The 21,901-nt window shown below is 40.9% G+C and overlaps 1 protein-coding gene across 1 annotated transcript; it reads right to left on the reverse strand.

Annotated features, from left to right (window-relative positions):
- Window positions 1–10,013: 10,013 nt before the first annotated feature.
- Window positions 10,014–21,075, reverse strand: LOC147168353 (uncharacterized). The gene is made up of 5 exons (XM_086085175.1): window positions 20,983–21,075; window positions 19,153–19,209; window positions 11,210–11,329; window positions 10,233–10,354; window positions 10,014–10,152 (listed from the first exon to the last, which is right to left on the reverse strand). Exons 1-5 carry the CDS (start codon window positions 21,034–21,036, stop codon window positions 10,059–10,061), a joined length of 447 nt encoding a protein of 148 aa, XP_085941301.1. The 5' UTR covers window positions 21,037–21,075; the 3' UTR covers window positions 10,014–10,058.
- Between the last annotated feature and the right edge of the window lie 826 nt (window positions 21,076–21,901).

The raw sequence follows: 21,901 nt of genomic DNA on the forward strand, positions 1-21,901 counted from the left end.
TAGGGTTTGGGTTAAATTTTTTTTACTCAACTTAACAATATCCTATCTTTAAACTTTGACTGCAGAGTCTTGATGTTCTATTAAATTTCTTCAAGCTTTTGTGAGTCCAAATACAGAACTAGCAGGATCTTATCAGGGGACTCAGCTCTCCTCATCCCAACTCAGCTTCAGTCGGACGGGCAGTGTCTTTATCTCTAGGCAGGACTGGACCAGAGGACACTTTCCCCTCCCACTCTAATCGCAGCCTCTGTAGCCTCAGATCATTGTTGGCCATTTGCTGCTTCTGTCCGTTGCATCCTATAAAAGCAACGTTTACTGAAGTCCACACACACTCAGTCCGGGGAAGCTTACTGGCCTTCCATTTGTTAGGGTTTTAGAAATACAGTAGTGCTTTGACTTGTGATTTTTATTCCTTCCATGATCAAACTCATAACTCATAACTGTTTGATTTTATTTTATTTGTTGTTGTTTTTCCTTTGTCTTTTTATGAATTAATATCTGATATATTACTGATATTGATACAGTAGTAAGTAAATGAATATATTTCTATCAGTGTAGAATGATGTGTGTATGTACAATGCATATATGGTTGTATATACTGTAGTGTAAATGCATGTATTTATACATATAATTATTTTTGAATTAGTTTATAATGAAAAAGACATTGGAGTAGGATTAAGTATTTTACTTCTTCCTGCTCCTTTTCAAGTATGTTAATGATATATGTATTGTTTCTTATTTTCCAATCATTCATTCATTCATTATTATTGGTATTGGTATTGTTTTGATTTTGTTAAGTTTACTGTTTTCAATTGTTTTAATGTTCCAAATAAAGATTTCAATCGATCAATCAATCAACTCAAAACTTGAGAGGAATGCAAAACCAATAATGTGATCCAGAATCAAACACCGGCATTAAAAAAAATGACGAAAAGAAAAAAAAGCACCCTATAGTGTTACACTTAAAAAAAACCTTATAATTATATTATTAAATAACATGTATAGAATTAAACACTTTAGTCACAAGGGGGCAGTACAATTTATTTGTACAGTTATAAACAAAGGTCACAAGTGATCTGTATGCTGCAGTGATATTAGTAAATTTTCAAAGAAAATAAAGAATATATATATATATATATATAAATAATATGCCTGTTATATTCTATATAACAATAATACGTTTAATATTGTAATATTCAATCAGACAATAATCAGAGCCGTACAATATAAAATACAATACTACCAGTTTGTGTTCAGTTGTTCACATATCCGTTGCTTAAAGGGTCATAACGATGGTTATAACATCAATGTTTGTTATGCTAGCCGGTCTACGGCATTTTGCATTACACGTTAACATTAAGCCAGCACACTTTTGTATAATGCAAAGTAAAGTTAGTGTCATTGGTCAGTAAGAATCGGGGTAGAGTTAGTCCATAGTCGATAGTGAAGGAACCATAAACAACACATCAAATGTGACACATCTGACAAATCCTGCCAAGGTATGTCAACTACAAATTTCTGGAAGCTTGTTTATTGTTTCCAAGTCCTGGTTATATCCAAGTTCTTGTTAGAGTCTCTGGGTGGGCCCTGAGCACCCCACCTCTGAGACTAATCGGTCAAGGCAAATCTAAGGATCTGGGGCCATGTTAATAAGCAAAGCAATCAGCGAAGCACTGCAGTAGATCAGGACCGAGGCGGCCCCCCCGGCGCTGGAGGGGAACTGGAGGCGAGGAAGACATAGTGTAGGATTATCAAAGAGCGGCGAGGCCTGTGTTTCTAAAGGCGAAGCGGCAGCACATCAAACAGCAACAAGACAAGGGGCAGCGGGGGGCAGGCAGCAGGAGGGTGGAAAGGTGCTGGTAGGTGGTAGGTTTGCTGTGTGAGGGGTCACTGAGGGGAAGAAGGACTCCGAGCAAAGAAGCAAGATGAAGAGAGGAATTGCAGTATGGAATTTTTGAGAATGAAGCGGCGGGAGTTCTTATTAGATGTCGGAAAATGTGGAAAGTCTTTGCATTTGTATCGGGGTGCAGTGTGTATTCGGTTTCAACTTAGAGTTAGGGTTCCAGATTAGTGCAGAGGTTTCAAATGAGGTTTTCAAGCAGGGTTAGTGTTTCGGGTATGGGTGAAGGTTGCAAATGTATATTTTAAATGACGGTTTCCAGCAGTGGTTATGTTCTCTAGTAGGTAAAATTTGTGTTTCAAGCAATAAATGATGGTTTCAAAACAAAATGAGGGTTACAGCTCACTTTTAGGGTTTAAAACACAGGTGTTAAACTCAAGGCCCGGGGGCCAGATCTGGCAAAGACACATCATTTTATGTGGCAAATCATTTGTGCCAACTCCCATAATCCTTCCTAAAATCTGTTCCAAAATTTCAAATTGTGTAAAAAAAAAAAGAGATTTTGCAATAAACAATTGAACAGACTATTATCCTTGACTTCTGATTTAAAAACCAGTAATCTATCAATTTGTGCGTATATGTAATAATGTGATGCCACGATTAAACATTTATTTGATTTCACCATCATGATGGCCCTCTGAGGGATGCCATAAGTAAGTATTGAGTTTGTCAACCCTGGTTTAAAGCACAAGTTAACCTTTCAAATGAGTGTTTTAAACCTGGGTTAGCGTTTCCAATTTAAGGTTTCAAGCCATAATTAAGTTTTCAAGATAGGGTTTCAAATTGGGTCTTAGAAAGGTTTGAAGTTAGGGTTAGAACGTTAGTACCTGGGTTCGATTTTTAGATTAGGTGGTTTCAAGAGTTAGGATTTAAAATGAGGGTTTGTAGCCAAAGTTTGGATTTAAATGTTAAAGTTGATCGTTTTGGGTCCAAAGCAAATGTAAGATTCACAAATCAGTGTTTCAAACCAGGCTTAGGGTTTCAATCGAATACCAGATGCTGAGATGAGAAATTGCATTATGGATAAGCGACTCCACTGACAGCTCTTATTTAGTCGAAGGAAAGTTGCTGATGTTTGGGGGGGGGATTGCTGGTGTGTGAGGGGTGCGCCCAGCGTGCCAAGGAGTGCATGCGTGTTTGTGCATGAGCACAGCAGGACTGCACGTAAGCCAACTTTCTCCCGGGGGGCTGTTGTTTGTTTCCTTGCTGTCACATCCAATATGAGCAAATACTCCAAAGGGATGCAGACAGACACCTCGTTGATGACGCTCAACTTCCGAGGTCACACAGCCTCCGCGGGGGATGTAGAAAGGAAACAAAAACAATGTTTAGATGTTATGCTAAGTAGCTGATTATTCATATGAGTTTTTCGATGTCCACGGCGTTCCGTGCATGGTGATTGATTAAAACGGTGGTGAAATATGGAGGTGAAAAATGGATTTCCATCCATTCGCATGTGAGGTGACAGACGCCCACGCCGTCCTCCGGATGCTGTTTTGGGAATCTCTCCGGGAAACGTTGCTCATGCAAATGAGGACGTTGGGCTAATAGCGTTTTATGACCTGCGATGTTTGCAGAATGACAATCAGCTCCGCTGTTGACTGTGAATGAGGAAGGTTTATTAATGAAAGTAACTAAACATGTCGCTGGGCAGCCAGGGAAGGTTCCAAGCCAGGTTTAGGGTTTTAAAATATGGCTCCAAGGCAGGCTTTGGGATTTCAAGCTGGCATTTGGGTTGGGGCTAACTCCTTTCAAGCAAAGGAGTTTCAAATTCGGGCTTCAAGCGTCTGTCCGGCTATCCCATTTTGCCATCAATTGTCAATCACACAGTTAAAGTTAAGGTTTCAAGCCAATATTAGGGTTAAGCAGCTGATTATTTATTTGAGTTGTTCTGTCGTCTGCTTTCCAAAAAGCTACTGTGTTGGATTAATATAGTGGTGAAACGTGGAGATGAAAAATGGACTTCCATCCATTTGCAGGTGAGGTGACAGACGCCCACGCAGTGATCGGGATGCTGTTTCAGGAATCTCTCCGGGAGACGTTGGGCATACAAATGAGGACGTTGGGCTAATAGCGTTTATGACCCGCTACGTTCGCAGAATAACAATCAGAAAGAAGTTTTATTAATGAAAGCAACATACTGCCCGGTGACGTTTGTCCGAGGCAAATGATGGGTTTACAGGTTATTAGTCCTAATGACCTCAAAATGTTTGTCACAGATTTATATAAGACTTTTAAAGACCTTTTTTTATACACTTATCAGTGGAATTTAAGACCATATCACAACATTCAAACAACAACGACAAACACATCTTGCAGGGGTTTCAAATTAGGCTTTGAAGTCAGAGTTAGGGTTTGTGTAAAGACCACACTTCCATGAGCGTATACAGGCGACAGCTACTTGTTTCTTCTCAGGTTGGAGTTAAACCCAGTAGCTGAGGTCTCAGTCAGATGATATAACAATACAGTATACAAGACAATAAAACGCAACACAATACAATACAATGCAATCCAGTGTGTTCAAAATCCATTCACACCTTGAAACCTTCTTTCTGTTCTGCTGTTCAAAGCGACTTCAAGTCAACAGTAAAGTTAAGTGGGGGCTGCCTGCCTTCATTTCCGACTCTCTTTTCAATTTACTCTTTACCCTTTTAGCATCTTTGTTGTTTTCAGAGATCCGTCCGGCTCACCTTGGGAAATGAAAGGATGTCTCACTCGAGCACTGACAAGACTACACGAGGTAAACGGTGACAAATCTACTCCCTGTCTGTGGGCCCGGCGATGCAGCGTGAAAGCGGCTGATTTATTTATTATTTATCCTCCCTCTCGGCTTCGAATCACATCTGAAGATGAATGAGATGTGCTCGTGCTGCCGACTGGACACATCTAAATGGCAGATGAGGCCAATGCTGGGAGGAGACAGATGTCTTCTCCTTGCTGCCCTGTCGCTTGCACAGCTACACGCACGTGCTTATATCATTGCCAATGCATGTAAATGCGATCATTACCCCTCCCCCCACAAATAAATCATGAACGTCATTACCATCAGAGCAGTTCAGGTTGTTTGTAGGGCCACAGACATGATGCAACTTGCTTGGCAATACCTCGTCTCAAGCCAAACGATCTTTATTTGGATCGTCACAATGTCGTATATACTTTTATATTTTGCTGTTGGCAGACAGCCGATTTTGGTTTACTCTGCTGTCGACAGATATTACAAGTTGGGTTTCTGTTCTTTATTGCCCTACATGAATAAAGTTTAAATAACTAATACATACTCTACTTTACACATTCACATGTCTGAATACTGTCATCAAGACTCAAGCATTATATAGTGTCAATTGAGACATGCTTTAAAAAAAATTCAGCAATTCAGCTGTATAGCTAACTGATGACCAACTCACTGACAAAGCAACTAACTAATCGACTGGCTGACAAACCAGCAAATGTATTAGCTAATTGACTAAACTGAATGACTGATGGATTATATCAGATCAACTGATGGCTGACCGACCAAGTAAATTAATGAGTAACTCACAACTGAACTAACTGACAAACCAGCTAACTGAACAACCGGCTAAATAACTGACAAACTAATTGACCACCTAACAGACTAACCAACTAACTGACTGGCTGACCAACCACCTACCTGAACTGTAACTGAAAAAAAAAAGATCAACTGACTAGGGCTGCGTTCACACTGCAGTATCAGATTTTTTCATGTGAACGCTTATCCGCACGCATCCGATTCATACGTCATCAAAAGCCTGATATGCGCTCTGCGCGGGCGGGAGAGAGTGCTTGGAAGGGAGACTACTGACACGTCTGTGAATAGATACAAAGCTGTTTTGAGTAACAGTGTTTGTCTTGAATTTAATCACATTTGAAACATGAAGCATAAAGTGGACATTTGTGGCGACGGTAGAAATTCAGCCCTCAAGACGGTTCATCACACACGTCAATGACGCGACGTCATCTTCAATGAAATGAAGATATCGAGGAGTCTCCCCTCATTTCCTCAAAATATTTCTACCTCTTCCAACCTCGCTACTCTGGCGTTATGAGATGGAAAAAATGAGCTTAGGGCTGGATATCAATTCAGATTTCCAGAATCGATTCGATTCACATCGATTTTCAATTCAGTTCAGGAATTCACACAATGCCAATTTTAGACAGTCAAAAGTACCAATGCTGCAAATAGTAGAAACGTCTTGCTCTAATTTAGTGCATTAGTAAAAATATGAATATTTACTGTACATTAGGAATTTAATCCAATGCAGTTACATTCAACTGTTTTATTTAACATGGCCTTATCAAAACAATAAATAATAATTTAAACCAATTACAAGCACAGTACAGGCTGTGTAAATGAAGTGACAAAAACACTCGCACTCATGACATTCGCATTGTTGTGACGGTTTTTGTGCAAATGTTCCAGTGGTTGCAAATTAAAAACAAAAACATTTTGGCATTTTGCTTCTGAAGCAATTTCATCTTGAACTCCCTCTTGACACAATAAATAAAAAAAAACAGAAAAAAATGCTCAGTTATTTCTTATGGATATAAAGTGAATCATATGTTTCGGAAAGTGGAACATGTGTTACTTCCCTGTATCTTTTCACTTCTTCCTGTGCCTTGTCAGCAAGAGTTTTGATTAATGCACCATCATCTGGCTTGGAGGCTGGCCCAAGAAAAAACATCAGTGCAGAAGATTTCTTCAAAGTTAATGTGTACGAGAACGATCAGTTCAATTATTTATACTTTTGTGTACATGTCATGTAACTTACAACAGATACCCCTGCCTCCATTTATATATGATATATCAGACACACATACAGAAAGACACATTTACTGTAGTTGTACCTTGAATTTAAGTTGTCATGTACAGCAGTCTTGAGTTCTTTTATCACTGTCGTCGTCTGGTCCAGCAACTGTGCCTGCATAGGTGCAATGACTGATAGAGTAGGTGACCTTTCCTCTGACCAGTGTTGCTACTTTCAGTGGCTGGAGAGCGTTCACCACATCGTCAGCAACTGTTAGGTCAGCTTGTGAAAGTGTGCAGAGATCTTTTTCATTCCTTCGTACTTCCGGTGACAGCAGAGCTGCTGAGATTGCTGGTCGCTGCTCCAAGAAACGATCCAGCATTTCCAATGCGCTATTGCACCGTGTCACGTCACGACGTCAATCACCAATTTATGCGGAGGCAGGCTCAGTAATCTTTTGCTTTTCTTTAAGCTTGTGACTTGCAGCCTTGCTACAATGAAAATATGATGCTGGAGGTGGGGGGTCTGAGGGTTTGGGGGCCTGGGGGCGGCTGGGACTGGGTTGTGGTGGTGTTGGGGATGGATGCGGGGTCTTTGGGTGAGCGGGGGCTGTGGGCCGGTGGGGTGCCTGGCGGGCCTCCCGTGTCCCGTCCTGCTGCGTTGGGTTGGGGGCGCGGACCGTGTTGGGGTGGGGGGCACTCCTGGCTCCTGGGTTTGCTCTCCGGCCGGTGGCCCATGCGGGGCCCGGGGGTTGTCCCTTGGCGCTGCCGTGGCCTGGGGGGAGCTGGGGGATTGTGCTTGCTCTGTCCTGGCCAGGGTCGACGGCTCCCCTCTTTGGTGAAGGTTTTCATGCATGCCAGATCCACCACACCAGCATCTATCGAAATTCAAACACAATCTGCTTCTTCCTCTGGTCGTTGAAATCGGTGGAGGCTGGTGTCTGTGGATCTCACTCTGCTTCATCTATCCTTCTTTCCTTTCCTCAGTCTCTCCTTTGGTCTCTTGAGGTCGCCCTAATTTGTTGGAATTTAGATGTTTCTGGGGTTGGTGAAAGACTCTGGTTGGTAACCCGGCGGGTAGTAGGTAATGTCTGGTCGGTGCTGGATTTCACTTTCCTTTCTTTTCTTTGATCCTTCCTCGGTTCTCCTGACAACCTCCCGACTCTAGCTGGATTCTGAAGTATTTGGTTTAGGTGAACGGTATGTAATTTTTAATAGGTTTTAGGTGAACTAATTAGTACACACATGCACACACACTTACACACGCACACACGCACATACTCACGCACGTACAAAATAAAAATAAAAAATAAATAAAAAAGAGAACAATGATGATGACATGTCGAATCGGTAAAATTACCGAATGAACAATACTGAGCTCTCAAAAAATAAAAAAAATAAAAAAAGAAAAGAAAAGAAAAATGGTCACAGAAGCCATCATTTTCAACCTCAGAGTATCAGAGTATAACTGTATGTCCTTGCAGGTAGGTGTATGTGGCGATCGCATCTGTTATTTTCTGTTGTGCGATCAATATTGCGCTCTGGGTGGTGATGCCGTCGCCTGCCCTCGGTGTGGCGCGGGCCCGTGGGTGAATGTGTGTGGGGGGGAAAATATCGATAGGCTTACATGGTTTTATGTATCGATACGGGGCTATGAAAGGGTGTATCAATACAGTATTGATATATCGATATTTTAAAACCATGTATGCAGGCAAGACACATGCATCCAACTCCTAACACGTCCGCGAAAGGAGTCCACCAGCCTACCAATCAGTAAATTTGCATATGTCACTGATAAAGGTCGCTTGCCTCATGGGCTTGGCTGGAGGGAAAACGTTGCGGTGAGTCGGGACTTGGGGCCATATTTATTAAGTCGATGTGATGTCGTTTGTTTTGGGAGCACATTACTCGACGTGTACTCTTTGCGCATGTGAGTCACATCACGGGCGCGTTGCGTTCACATTGAAGTTGAAGTTTGTTTTTGTAATGTGAACGGCCTATAAATATTGGGCATCACGGCCTGCGGTGTGAACGTAGCCTTTATGACTGACCAACCAACCAAATAACTGACCGATTAATTAACAATCAAACTGACCCACCGTTAGAACAAACTAACTTAGCCAGGGGTGTCAAACTCATTTTTGTTGTGTGCCACATTGGAGGTTCGATTTCAGAGGGCCGTTAAGACTAGTGTGAAAACCATGTAAATGTTTCATCGCCATGACAAGCAAATCAACTAATAAACTAACGGGCTGACTGACCGGCTGACCAACTAACCGAACAAAAACAATAACTGACTAAAAACTGACCGACAGTTATAAATTTACCGAGCATATGACAAACAAACTAACAGACTGACCGTTTGACTGACCAACTAAGAAACTAACTTGACTGACCGATCAAATAACTAACCAACTAAGAGACCGACCAACTAACTGACTGGCTGACTGAATTACCAACACACATGCAGGCACACGTACGTCAGACCGGAGACAATTTCCACAGTGTCAGCACGTAGTATCCACCTGCGGGAAGGCTCCACTCTCTCCTGTGAAGCCTCCTCCTTGCATATACCTTGTTAGCCAGGAAACTGGCACGTTGTGCAAACCCCGCGACGACCTGACAACCACATCTCCACCGCCTCAGAGTTGCCAACGAATCACCTCGAGCGCCTACTGTCTACTCGCATACCCAATACACATGCTGACAAATTCCAGGAGCAGTGTGTGGCATACTTCCTCCGGAGACCTGCAGAGGGCACTGCTGCATTTTCCCCCAAAGCGGCACGCACAGGAAGAGTGCATGCCCTCGTATTTAGTTGCAGGCAGTCTGCTGAGGAGGACTTTGGTCAAAGGTTTTTGGACACAATGTTGTGATCACACACTTGCCAAAGTCCTTAGGGAAAAAATTTGTCAGCACAGGAGGAGCCTTGGCAGAAAGTGAGGAGAAGAAGGAGAGGAAGAAGAAGATCCTCAAATTGAAATGCCAAAAACTTGTCGAGGCTGAGCTGAGCTACTTTAAACAATACTGGCTCCACCCATTGTGAAAACAGTAACAGTAGTAGTAGAAATGTTGGTAATGGCAATGGTAATAGTAGTAGTGATAGTTTCAGTGGTTGTACAAAGCCCAATTCCAATGAAGTTGGAATGTTGTGTAAAACGTAATTGAAAACTACATTCAATGATTTGCTAATTATTTCTCAAACAATTGAATATTCAATTGAATACACTACAAAGACAAGATATTTAATGTTATTTTTGCCAAATATTCTCACATTTTTGTGACGGCTGTGTGGGTTAGATGTGGACTTAAAAGCGACGAGGAAGACAGGTGTGGGAATAGAAGTAGGATTTAATGACACGAAAGAGTTGAGTGAGGGTTGAGTCTGGGAGGGGTTCAAGGCAGGCAGCGAGCAGGTGAGTTCTTGGCAGGGTTTGAGGGGGCTGGGACAGGGGCTTGAGAACCAATCTTCCGGATCCACTGGTGCAAGCTAAAAGAACACAAAAATCAAACGAGGACAAGACACTGAAAAAGGAACGTTGCTATGCGCAGTCAAGGTAGCCAAAATACCACTGGTTGCAGCAGGAATCATCTGGCACCTGCATGAAGGTCAGACTGGCTTTTTTCTGGTGCTGATTGCTGATGAGGTGCAGGTGTGAGTGAGTAGGCCTCCGGAAAGCGCCCCGCCCTGACTGAAAAAAAAAGTTAACAACAGCACAGGACTTGGAAAAGGAACTGGGCCCGCCAAAATAAAGGCTGCTGTGCAAGGCCACCACAATTTTGAATTTGATTATATAGTTATAGTTTTAGTGGCCATAGTTTAGTAGTAATTCGAGTGGTATTCTTCACTACTAGATTATATTCATTATTCATTTTGTATCACGTTTATTCATTACTTTCGCTATTCCAACTTCAAGGTTCACCTTTTATACAGACACGGTCCAATTTGGAGTCTCATAGGGTCACATACTGTTATACTGAAGTACCCTGAAGGACTATTTGGTCTATTGATGGCTATTGCATAAACTGCACTTACATAATGCAGCCTTGGCATTGCACCCATGGACACATTGAATGTGTATAGAAGCTGTGTTTTGAGAAAACGCTAGTTTTTTCCCCCACTTTTTATTTTTTACTTTGCATCTTGAATAAAGACAAAATCAGAAATTTCACAATAATGACAGTGGAGGTTAGGTGGCCACTTCCATAAGGTTAAAAAGGAGGACATATTTAAAAAAAAATATTAAGTGTTCCCTCGCCATACCGCAGTTCACTTTTTACAGCCTCGCTGTTTCACGGATTTTTTTTTGTGTGTGCAATTTTTTTTTTACAGTAATGTGACTATTTTATAAAATTTATGAAGGTTTGAACATTGAGAATGTTTAAACAAGAGAGAAATGTGAGAAAATGTAAATGCCTCAATGAGAAAAGTATATAAACTGTGTGGTGAGGGGTTTTAGAGCCTTAAAACATTTATAATAAATGTAAAACAAAGCTATAACTACTTTGCGGATTTCATTTATTGCGAGTATTTTTTGGAACCTAACCAACAGGCTGATGGCATCTGGAAGTTGTCCGGCGCCGTGTCGGATGCTTCCTGCTGGGTCCTTTTGTTGTCGATTCATTCTGTTACGATGTGGTGGGATAAGGACCCAGGTGCAGGGAAACTGGGCAAGGAGGCAGAGGTGTGGTTAAAAAAAAGGGATTTAATTAGACAAAAAGAAAAAGGTAAACAAAGATCTGGCAGACAAACAAAACAACAACACCTAAAAAACAAGCCAGGCAAAACGTAGGGGAACTACAGGTCAAAAATCCGGCAGCATGACGGGAGGAAACCATAATGAATGGACACAGACAAAGGGAAGCCAAGAGACTAAGCCAGTTTCAATGTATCCTCACAAGTTTCTTATTGTTTAGGCCGTTCGTCCACACAATGGCGCATTTCGGAGCTTGAAACCGATCACTTTTGAAACCGGGCTCCAGAGTGGAAAGATTTCAAAACGCGCCCTGTACGCGTATCCGTCTGGACACCATATGCAGGATACTCATCCAGTGATGACGTAATGGCCGCAGCTCGATGATGACCCCTTGTCGTAGTTTGATGACGTATGCGACAATTCTCGCGTGACTGCGCGCGAACCTCCAGTCTGTCAACAACAATGGCGGATAGCCGTGTCGTAGTCGTTTTGCGCAGCCTCCTTAGCTTGCTTATGCTTTTGCAGCTAAATATTTTGCTTCTTTATTCCCACGTTCAACAAGCGGTGTTGTACTTGAATCACACGCCATTGTCACTTTTCCTGTATTCGTCTTCTTCATGTTGCTTCGATACATGCAAAGCCATGTTTGTTCTGTAGATTGCAATAAAGTGTTCATCTTCTTTGCTGATTCTTCTTCTTCTACGCTTTCTGTTAACTCCCCGTGACTGCGCTAGAGCGCCACTCCAGACTTGGCATATACATTACAGCCATTAAACGTCCTCAGCGTCTTCGTTTGGACACACGCCAGTCTTGAAATGCTTCTTTGTTTACGAGATTTGTTTGAGGAACGAAGGCGGCTTTGCTTCCATCTGGACGGGGCCTGAATATACACAAGGGCAGAGGGTGCTGATTGGTTGACACATGAGGAAGGGCAGGCAAACACAGGTGGACATGACAATGCTTGACGAGACGAGGGAGGCACACAAGGACATAACAAAGCACAGATCATGACTGAAACTAAGGTAAAAATAAACTCAAACAAAACCCAAAACATGACAGACGGAAATGAAACTAAACAAGACCCAACCAAAACCATGACACACACAGTAGTACATTTGAGGATTTAGTCTAATGTACATATTGTACATTAGAGGTGTATATAACAAAGTATGATTGCCAATAAGGTACATTAGAGGTGCATATCTTAAACTTGGTTGCACCATAGGTACTCTAGTGCTCATAATTCAATCTGATCGCCATATGCTACATTAGCATTAGCCCTTGGCGGCCTTGCAGAGGACGAACTTGGTAGCATCAGCCTTCCCTGACAGCATCCAATAAAAGTCCGCTTCCTCTTTAATTGCCGTCTTTTGCGATTATGTAGATTGTCAACAAAGAGTCTCCCCGAAGAGCAGTCTTCTCCCATCTTCTGGCACATTGATGGTGAACACCCCGCGGAGGTCAAGGCATCACCTTTGTCAGCTGCAATCAATGCCTTTCACCGGAGAAAACCGCAATTACCGCAACATTTAACCCTCGGTCGGCACTTTAATGGCCATTTTTTAGACACATCTATGGTTTGGATTGTGACACGCACTTGAGTAGAGCACAATAGACTTGCACAGTGGCACCATAATAGACCTGACTACTTGTCAGTACTCACTCCTTCATTCTCTTTCTATGCCGACTGAGCACAAGTATAATTCACGGTGGTGCTGTCACTCCGCCGCTAAGAAAACATGAATGCCGACTGACGCACACCGCCGCCCTTGAACTCGGCGCAAAAACCTGCTGGCGGGGGTTGGAGCACGACGTCTCGACTCTTCTCGGTGTGAGAAGCGTGCTAAACACCGAAACCTGCCTGAGAGAGAACGCAGGGATAGTTGAGCAGGCCTGAAAACGCTGACATAATAACATGATATCTCATTTTCAATGCATCTCTACTGTAGCATGTTTACATCATATTTAATGGTCTACAAACATTGATTGTACCATATTTACATATTTAATTTATTTACTTCTAATGTACAATATATAGATCAAATTAAATGTATGTACCTCTAATACGGCATAGTTACATCTAAACAACAAATGTGCCCTATTTAATTCATATTAAATGGTTGTACTGCTAATGTACCATATTTACAGTCGGCCTACAGTACACCATATTTAATGCTTGTTACACCACCACCAGGTTTGCATAATATTTCCTATTTATCTCTATAATGTACCATTAATACAACAATATATCTTATTTACAGTTCATCATACTTAGTCTATACACCTCGAATGTACAATATTAACATCACATTTAATGTATGCACCACTAATGTATCACATTTATATCAAATTAAATATATGTACGCATAATGAGATGATAGGGCACTTTTTTTTATTTATTTACATCATATGTAATGTTTTCTAAATAATACCACACTTATGTAATAAATGCGCAATATTAAAGCTATGTACCATTATTCCATATTTAATGCTCTATTGCCAATACAGTGCATCACATTTGATGCGTGTACTTTTAATATAGCATTCTTACATAATACAGTATTTAGTTCTGTATACTAATAATGTACCAAATTTACACAACAAATGTTCCACAGTCAGACATAAATAAATGACAGTGGGGGGTGGGGCAATACAATTTTTTGGGGGGTGGGGGGCACACTTCTTCAACCTAAATCTAATGTTCTTCAGGTTGAACAGTGGCACTCAAAAGCGGCAGTTCATCATGAAATCTAAAAGACAGACGAAAAACAATAGTGTCAAGTTCTGTGTGCATTTATTCAACTCAAGTTCATTAGCAACAAAGCTCAACGCCATTTCTGTAGACAACTATGTCCGAAGGAATGACTCTGTGGCCCAGCCCCTTTTATCTGATCTGAGCTGTCAGGCTGCGCTTAGTTGTTGTTTGTTGTTGTATTGAAGCCAACGCGACCTTCACAGTTGTTTTCATTCATGTAATCAGTCGGCGTATTTAAGAGGCAGTCCAACCAGCTACCGTTTGTCGGACGATTCACTTGCCAGCCACCAATGCCCAAGCCTAGTCTCGACTGTTTCTTGACCTCAATTCTCGTCTCGCCTTGTACGATGATCTTGCCTTGCCCTTGTAAGTTTTCTAGTATAGTGATGTCTTTTGTGTAAATAAATATTGTAAACTGCTCTGCTGTCCGTGTTTTCTGGGATCCACACCGGAATCGGACAAAATTTCATATCTTGTGGTTTTTGTCATCTCTATTCTTTGGCATGAGACTTTGCATGGTTTTATGGCGTCTGTCAATGACAGCCAAATTTGAAAGGAAGTATAGGACGAACAGATTGGGGCGAGGCCTCTCAAAACAGCTTCCAACCCAGGGCAGGCACAGCTGACTGCCAGGGTGGGCACGGCCCCCCTAATGCCCACCCAGGCCGCCAGGTCCGTCCACAGTATACACATCTAATGTAACATATTACATGTTTTATACACCAATAATGTGTCATTGTTATATATTATTATACCAGATTTAGTATATGTAAACTGTAATACATATTTACATCATCAAACATACCTGTAATGTACCATTTTTAATGTATGGGCCACCAGTATACCACATTTACAAATTTCATGTCTATATATCGCTAATGTTACTGTTATTACACCTTTACTGTTTTGTACACTATTAAGGTACCACAATTACATTATACCTAATGTATGTACCTGAAATATATCATATTTAAATGATTTATATGTTCTCTTAAAATACAATATTCAATGTATGCACTGCTAATGTGCCATATTTACATATTTATGTCTCTATACACCTCTAATGTACCATATTCAAATTTAAATATTTTCACCTTTAATGCTCTATATATGTGTACCTTTAATGTTGCATTCTTATATTGTTTTTAATGCTTATGCACCTTTAACATGCCATACAGTATTTACATCACATGACAATATCTACTTACATGACTCCAATACTCAACACATCCTCCAAAGTACTACAAGCCATTTTTTCTTGCTCAAGATGGCCATGCCAAGCAAATGTGTTCTCTTTTTTTTCTCTCCTTGAGTGAAGCCATAGACGGAAATCTGCAGGCCCAGCTTTTTCTCAGCGCCCACGCGCCTCGGCGTACCGGGTAAATGGTAACGTCAGCGTACCCCTCCACCCTTAACATTACCTCGCCAGTGCAAGGATGAGCAGAGGCGGGTGGGCTAATCCCACTGCGCTCACCTGAGAGAGTCGCCTGTGGGATGGGGCCGCATTGACTAGTTGGAAAAGATAGCTTTGCAGTCACAATGCTGAGATGATTTCAAGTGAATTTGCGGACACAAACCACAAAATAGGCAGAGCGTACATCCAAATTACCTATTTTTAATTTTAATATCATTACCACAAACCAATGAAACAAAGTTTGAATTGTTCATGTTTTTCTAGAAGGGTCATAAAAATAATCAACTGGACGTTGTAATGTGATTGCTCAAGTCTAAAATGCTTTCTTATAACTGGGATGTGGCTCTGTTCAGAATTAACCAATCACATTCAAACTCATGTTGTATGGGAATCAGTGCACATCATTTCATGATATTGCTATGATAAACCCCAAATAAAGTTCTCTCACACACACACACACACACATATGAGGAGGGAAGGTGGTTTCCAAGTGCGCACTTCACTGATCTTTGACCTCCCTAACCAACTTTATGTCATCTGCCCATGGAGGTCTGAGAATGTTTAAACAAGAGAGAAATGTGAGAAAATGTAAATGGATCGATGAGAAAAGTAGATAAACTGTGTGGAGAGGGTTTTTAGAGCCTTACAACATTTATAATACATGTAAAACAAAGCTATAACTACTTCGCAGATTTCATTTATTGCGAGTATTTTTTGGAACCCAACCCCAGCGGAAAACGAGGGAACACTGTATATCAGACTGGCGGTGTATTTTTATCAACAATAAAGTTTTGCTAAATGATAAAAAATATCAATAAAACGTCAAACTTCTTTTTGACAATTTATTTCGTTCACAGTACCATATTTTTAACCCATTAAGGTCGGGAGCGCGTGACAGCGCTTCTATCGTTAAAGCCGGAAGCGCTCCAGCGCTCTTCTCCCTTTAAAGCTGCAAAAGCGGATAAGTCCTTCGGTTTTGTTGGTCTGTTAGCCGATTAAATTCATCAGAATAAGCACGAGAGTGTGGGCCTCGTAGCATGTCCTGGAATTTTATTCAAGCATTTAAGGTTGACGCGAGTTATGAAATAAATGACGCAATTGACGACGGCATGGGAGGAATTCTTATCAGTGTAACCAGCCGACAGTGACATACTGTTAAAAAAGATGTTTGTAGACAATGAGGATGTTGAAAATGTTGACAGCCTTGTAACGGAATGGACAAATCGATCCCATTACAACTGCGCTCCAGTGTTGAAGGTAAATATATATGGAGTTATGTACCCGCAGATGCGACATTTGTTTGTTGATTTAAAAATATATATTCAGTGGAACCTCGGAGTTTGAACGTCTTGCAACTCGTACAATTCGGACTTCAACCAAAATATCGGAGTAAAAAATGCATCGGAGTTTGAACTCATTTTCGGAGTTTGAACACCCAAGCAAAGCAAGCTAAGATGAACATACCTTGAAAACAGGTAGCCGAGTGAAGCCGAGTGAAGTCGAGTGAAGCCGAGTAATGCAGAATGCTCACGTAGCGGTAGTTGAGACGATGCACTGCTCATATCCAGTCAGATCGTAAATACTCACGGAGGTGCTCTATACTCGTGAGTGCATTTAGATTTTTCCACGCCAATTTCCTTCGCCATGGGCCCAAAGAAAGACAACATTGCCAGTGGCAGTAAAGAAAAACATACAGTGCTACAAACCACAGTGGAATAAGGAAGGAGATTATCGCGCCGTTGTAACTATCGTGACTACTTCTGTAAATACTGGCACGAGAACCCCCCTTAGCTGTCCAACAACGAATAGAAATTAAAATAGAAATGTTCTGTTTTGGGAGTTTGGGAACGGATTAATTGCATTTACATTATTTCCTATGGAATTTTTTTTTTCGGAGGTTGAACTTTGAAAAATTTGCAGGAATGAATTATGTTCACACTCCGAGGTACCACTCAATATTGAAGGTTAATAACAATAAACTTATGTTTGTGTGAACGCCACAGGTGTACGCTTTGAAATGTTTTGGAATTATCTGCTTCAGGAACTGAGATATCAATTATTTTTTAATATTGTTGAATTTCCAGGAAAACATCAGCTTTTTGGGTAGTGACTTTTAGGTTTTAGAGGCATGTTTTGCCATGCGCAGACCAGTTGTAACAAACAGGGGTGGGGCTGATGTTGGGTCACATAAAATCAACCACGGCTCATTTTCTTTAAAAAGCGGACAAACCAGCGTACGCCTTAGGGTTGCTCAAGACGCCGGACTCCCTCGCTGCTGATGTCCAATAACATTCTGGGAGTTTGCCGCTACAGGCACGGACACCCTTACAGCCACAGCTCTGGTCGGCTGCCTTCACAATATGGATGCACGCACACTCTGATTGGCGCTTCCTCATAATGGGACGTGCCCTCTCTAATATTTTGACATTGTTAATTATTAGCATGTATAGGCTACAATGACGAGTCCACACAGGCTCTGTAGTTGGCGTGGTTGACTTTTCTCATCTATGAACAACACTATTGATTTATTACATCGTTAAATGCAAACAGTGAGGGACGAGTTTGTTTGTCAAAAATAATTCACACTCATTAAATTTCTATTTTACGTTAAGTCCTTTGAATGTGTCACAATTGCTAACCTGTTTGTTGCTCTCTCAACTCTTGGATTATCACGTTCGGTGATGCGAATTTGTTGCAGACTTATTTAGAAGAGTCTTTTGTCTTGCCCAGAGGGGTTTCACTGTCATTCTACCTGCACTACCAGTGTAATAAAAAATTAATCTATTACTATTGTAAGATCTTTATAGCTTTGAATTATTTTGTCACGTTTTGACCTTTAAATGTCAGAAAATGAATAAAACCAATCTTTGCGCCCTGATACCGACCAACTGAGAATCACGTGATCAGCTGCAATTTCTAATCACGTGATCAGATCAGGACATCCCTACCAAACACTTTTAACTCGTGACTCAGCAATTTTTTTTCTTAGATATGCCACCGTCATGTCACAGCATTTGGGGATAATTAAATTCACCCTTTTCTGGATTAGAAGCCGCCCACATCCAGCTAGGTCTCAAGTGAAATACCGAGGAAGAGCCTTTTAAAAATAAATAAATAAATAAAAGTCACTTAAACAACACAAACAATACCATCAACATTGTTGTGTTCCAATAGTGCGCATGTACATCCACATTTAATGCCATTTTAAGCAACCACAGATTTCCAAGTGATGATGAATCAAACACTTCTTAGACACCACAGTCACAGTTCATGAATACATTCAATTAAAAGGTGCAATAGACTTGTTAAAGACAGAGATTGCACATGCATATCATATCTCTTAAATTTGTGGACGTCTGTACTTAAGTCCACTTTAAACAATCACAATATTATAGAATGCAAAACGAATGGAGGTGATGATCGAGCGCAGTTTTCTAATGTTAAGATTTTGGAGAGGTGAACACTTAATGTCCATAAAATCAAAACTATTGTGGCGATCGTTTCATAGGCTGAAGTGGGCATAAGTGCAGATGCCCACATCCATTTTGGTAAAAATTGACCAAAGTGTGGGAGAGTATGTGCTTGATCACGAGACCAGAATGAGCCAATTATACTTATACTCACCGAAAATAAATGTGTGAGATGCCACCTGGCATGGTTTCTTCGGTTTCCAAAGCTGACCTAGAAAAGAGTTTTTAAGAATGAATGAACGGACCCACATTTTTCTCTTCTTCCAGAAGCCAAAGCCGTTGTTTCTTAAATATTCAGGGACGGTGGCTTCAACAACATTAAGCAGCACTTCCAAACGGAAGATGTATCATTCAACCACACATATCCAGTGAACCCGGTCGCCAGAACTTGAAAGATAAGTGAACTGCAATTTAAAGGAGCACCATTTCAAATTCTAGGGCTCAATTTGGGGCCCAGTACATCCCTGGCATGACCCCTATTGAAATCTATCCAACTAACCTCCGTAGTGACTCCATCTTGAGCTTTGCAACCCATTTGTTTTCCTTTTAAAGCTACAGTAGTGAGAAGAACACAAAGGGCAGCACACCTTCTTTTTCGTCCCACGATGCCATTGCCTGCAGGAAAAATGTGTTTTGGAGGCTTTGGCATTTAAAGCCAACAGGAGGCTGCAGGGAATCCTGTGGGATGATTATTGTTTCAAGAAGTTGGGGGTTGTGGGGGGAAGGTGGGGGGCTGACTTGTTGACTGAAGCATTCCCAGAGGAACTGGTTTTAAGAAAACACTTTTTCTGCCAATCCTTTCCACCAGCGCAGCATCTTGCTAAGAATCAATAGCGAGCAACAACCAAAAAATAACAAATATCTTTGGCACAAGATTTCTTCTTCCTGCCAGTGGAAATGTCTCATTCCTGTTTTCTCATCCCCACAGGTAAAGCCACAAGATGGAGTATGCACGAGCAGATAAGCCATGTTGCACTTTTGACTGTTTTCTGCAAGGGTGCCGAGCTACTGAACCGATAAGTCCACACTCAAATACAATTCCAGTCTCAATGACTTACAAGTTTTCACGTTAATATAGTTGCCCACCAGATGGTGCTACTTTCCCCCCATCCAAAGCATGCATAATTGCATATATTTTAGTTTTTTCAAGACCGCCCTGCTACTGAAATGTGATTACAACTTCCAGTCAATGTCCACAACATGGCACTATTTTCCCCGCATTCAAAGCATGCAGCAAAATGTCTTTTACAAACAATTTTTACACAAAGGCACCTTGCCATTGAAATGATAAAAGCACCATGTATGGGTGAAAAACTATCATTGTTTATTTTATTTATTTATTCATTTTTTTTAAATATGAGTGCCATTGTTGTACTTTGTTTATGTAATTGGATATTGTGCCCAGCAGGGATGTTTTCATCTTGGGCACTGTGGGGGAAAAAGGCTCAGTTCATAGCGTTGAGCTGTGGAGACGCAGAGCTCTCTTACCGTGTCTTACTGTATGTTTATTCGCCGTTTATGTTTACAGAAGTCTTTTTAAAGCATGGATGGAACGTCTTAGTCTTAGATAAATTATGGTCGATGCGTGTAAGCCTTGACTCACAGCAAACTGCACTAACATTAAGAAGAGAACCCTCTTCTGACCAACGAATTGGACATGAAAACAAACTTTCTTCTGATCAACTCAGCGGAATTGAAAATTCTTTGAGGCCCAGTATTTGGAGTACAAACAATGGACTTGAAACAACATTACAAGAGGCACCGCAATGTTGTTGTTGTTGTGTGTGTTTTTTTTGTGGAGCTAACAATGGCTAAAAAGTGGAAAAGCTTTCATCTTTCATCATAAAGACTGAAATTGATATGTTGGAAAATCAACAAGGGGAACTTTATGTTGGAACACAAAAGGAAAACGCATTTAAGGTAAGATAAGTTGACCCAACTAAGAAAAAGAACGAATGCTCGATTTGATGGAGGCAGAGTGTACCTCGTCAAAGTTAAGTTGGCTGTCAAGTTTGAGGAGATCTTGGGAGAGTTTCATCAGCTGAATATCTTCGTTAAAGAGCTGTTCCAACGAATCAGGTCAGATTCAGTCACAAACAAAAGCTCAGAATTTTGGCTTGAACCTAAAGCAAGTTTTTTCAGAGACGCATTTGCATTTCATAAACTATAATCATTAAGTATTTCATAAACTGAATACTTTCCGGATGCACTTAATGTCATTATTGTACTTTATGCAATTGCATATTGTTTGGAGACAGAAGGCTCTCTTTCCATTTCTTACTGTATATTTGATTTTTGTTAGTGATTAAAGCAGTCTTTTTAAAGTATGGATAAAGACTCAAGTGTATTACTAACAACTTGGATAAATTTGCGCAAGACATGAAATATTCAGTCTTCAAATCATGAAATTTGTCCTAATAAAGTTTTTGAATCAACCAAATACTCCCCCCCCCCCGATTCAAAGCATGCAGAGACATTTCACTCCTCTGAAATGACAACTAAGTTCAAACATTTTATTAACAAAGTCAACAATAAAGGTTTCAAATCCGCCAAATATACTTTTTCTTCAGTCAAGTGTAAGTCAACACTTTGTGTTGTCAGTATTAAAAAATCTAATCCCCCAAATATACTCTCTCTACATTCAAAGCATGCAGCAACATGTCATGTCTTATAACAATTTTGTCCACGGTATCTTGCTACTGAAACAGTAAGTTCTCCTTTGAAGCTCGCACTTGACGTTAGAAACAAACTCAATGAAAACAAAATCCCTGAAAACACACTTTTTCTTTATTCAAAGCATGCAGCAACATGTTGCACTTTTACAGTGCATTTCTAGTGAACTAATTTGTTCAAGTCCACACTCTACTGTATAAACAAAAATGGTTAAGGGTTAAAAATTCCTC

This window comes from Leptonotus elevatus, chromosome 9, assembly GCF_054856555.1.
Source record: "Leptonotus elevatus isolate MCC_2025b chromosome 9, RoL_Lele_1.0, whole genome shotgun sequence".
NCBI lineage: Eukaryota > Metazoa > Chordata > Actinopteri > Syngnathiformes > Syngnathidae > Leptonotus > Leptonotus elevatus.

Coding starts and splice junctions, on each gene's coding strand:
- LOC147168353 (XM_086085175.1), bottom strand. CDS start 21,036: ATGAAACTCTCCCAAGATCTCCTCAAACTTGACAGCCAACTTAACTTT. Junction 11,330..19,152: donor ATCTCACACATTTATTTTCG/GTGAGTATAAGT, acceptor CTCCTTGCCCAG/TTTCCCTGCACCTGGGTCCT. Junction 10,153..10,232: donor GATTCCTGCTGCAACCAGTG/GTATTTTGGCTA, acceptor GTGTTCTTTTAG/CTTGCACCAGTGGATCCGGA.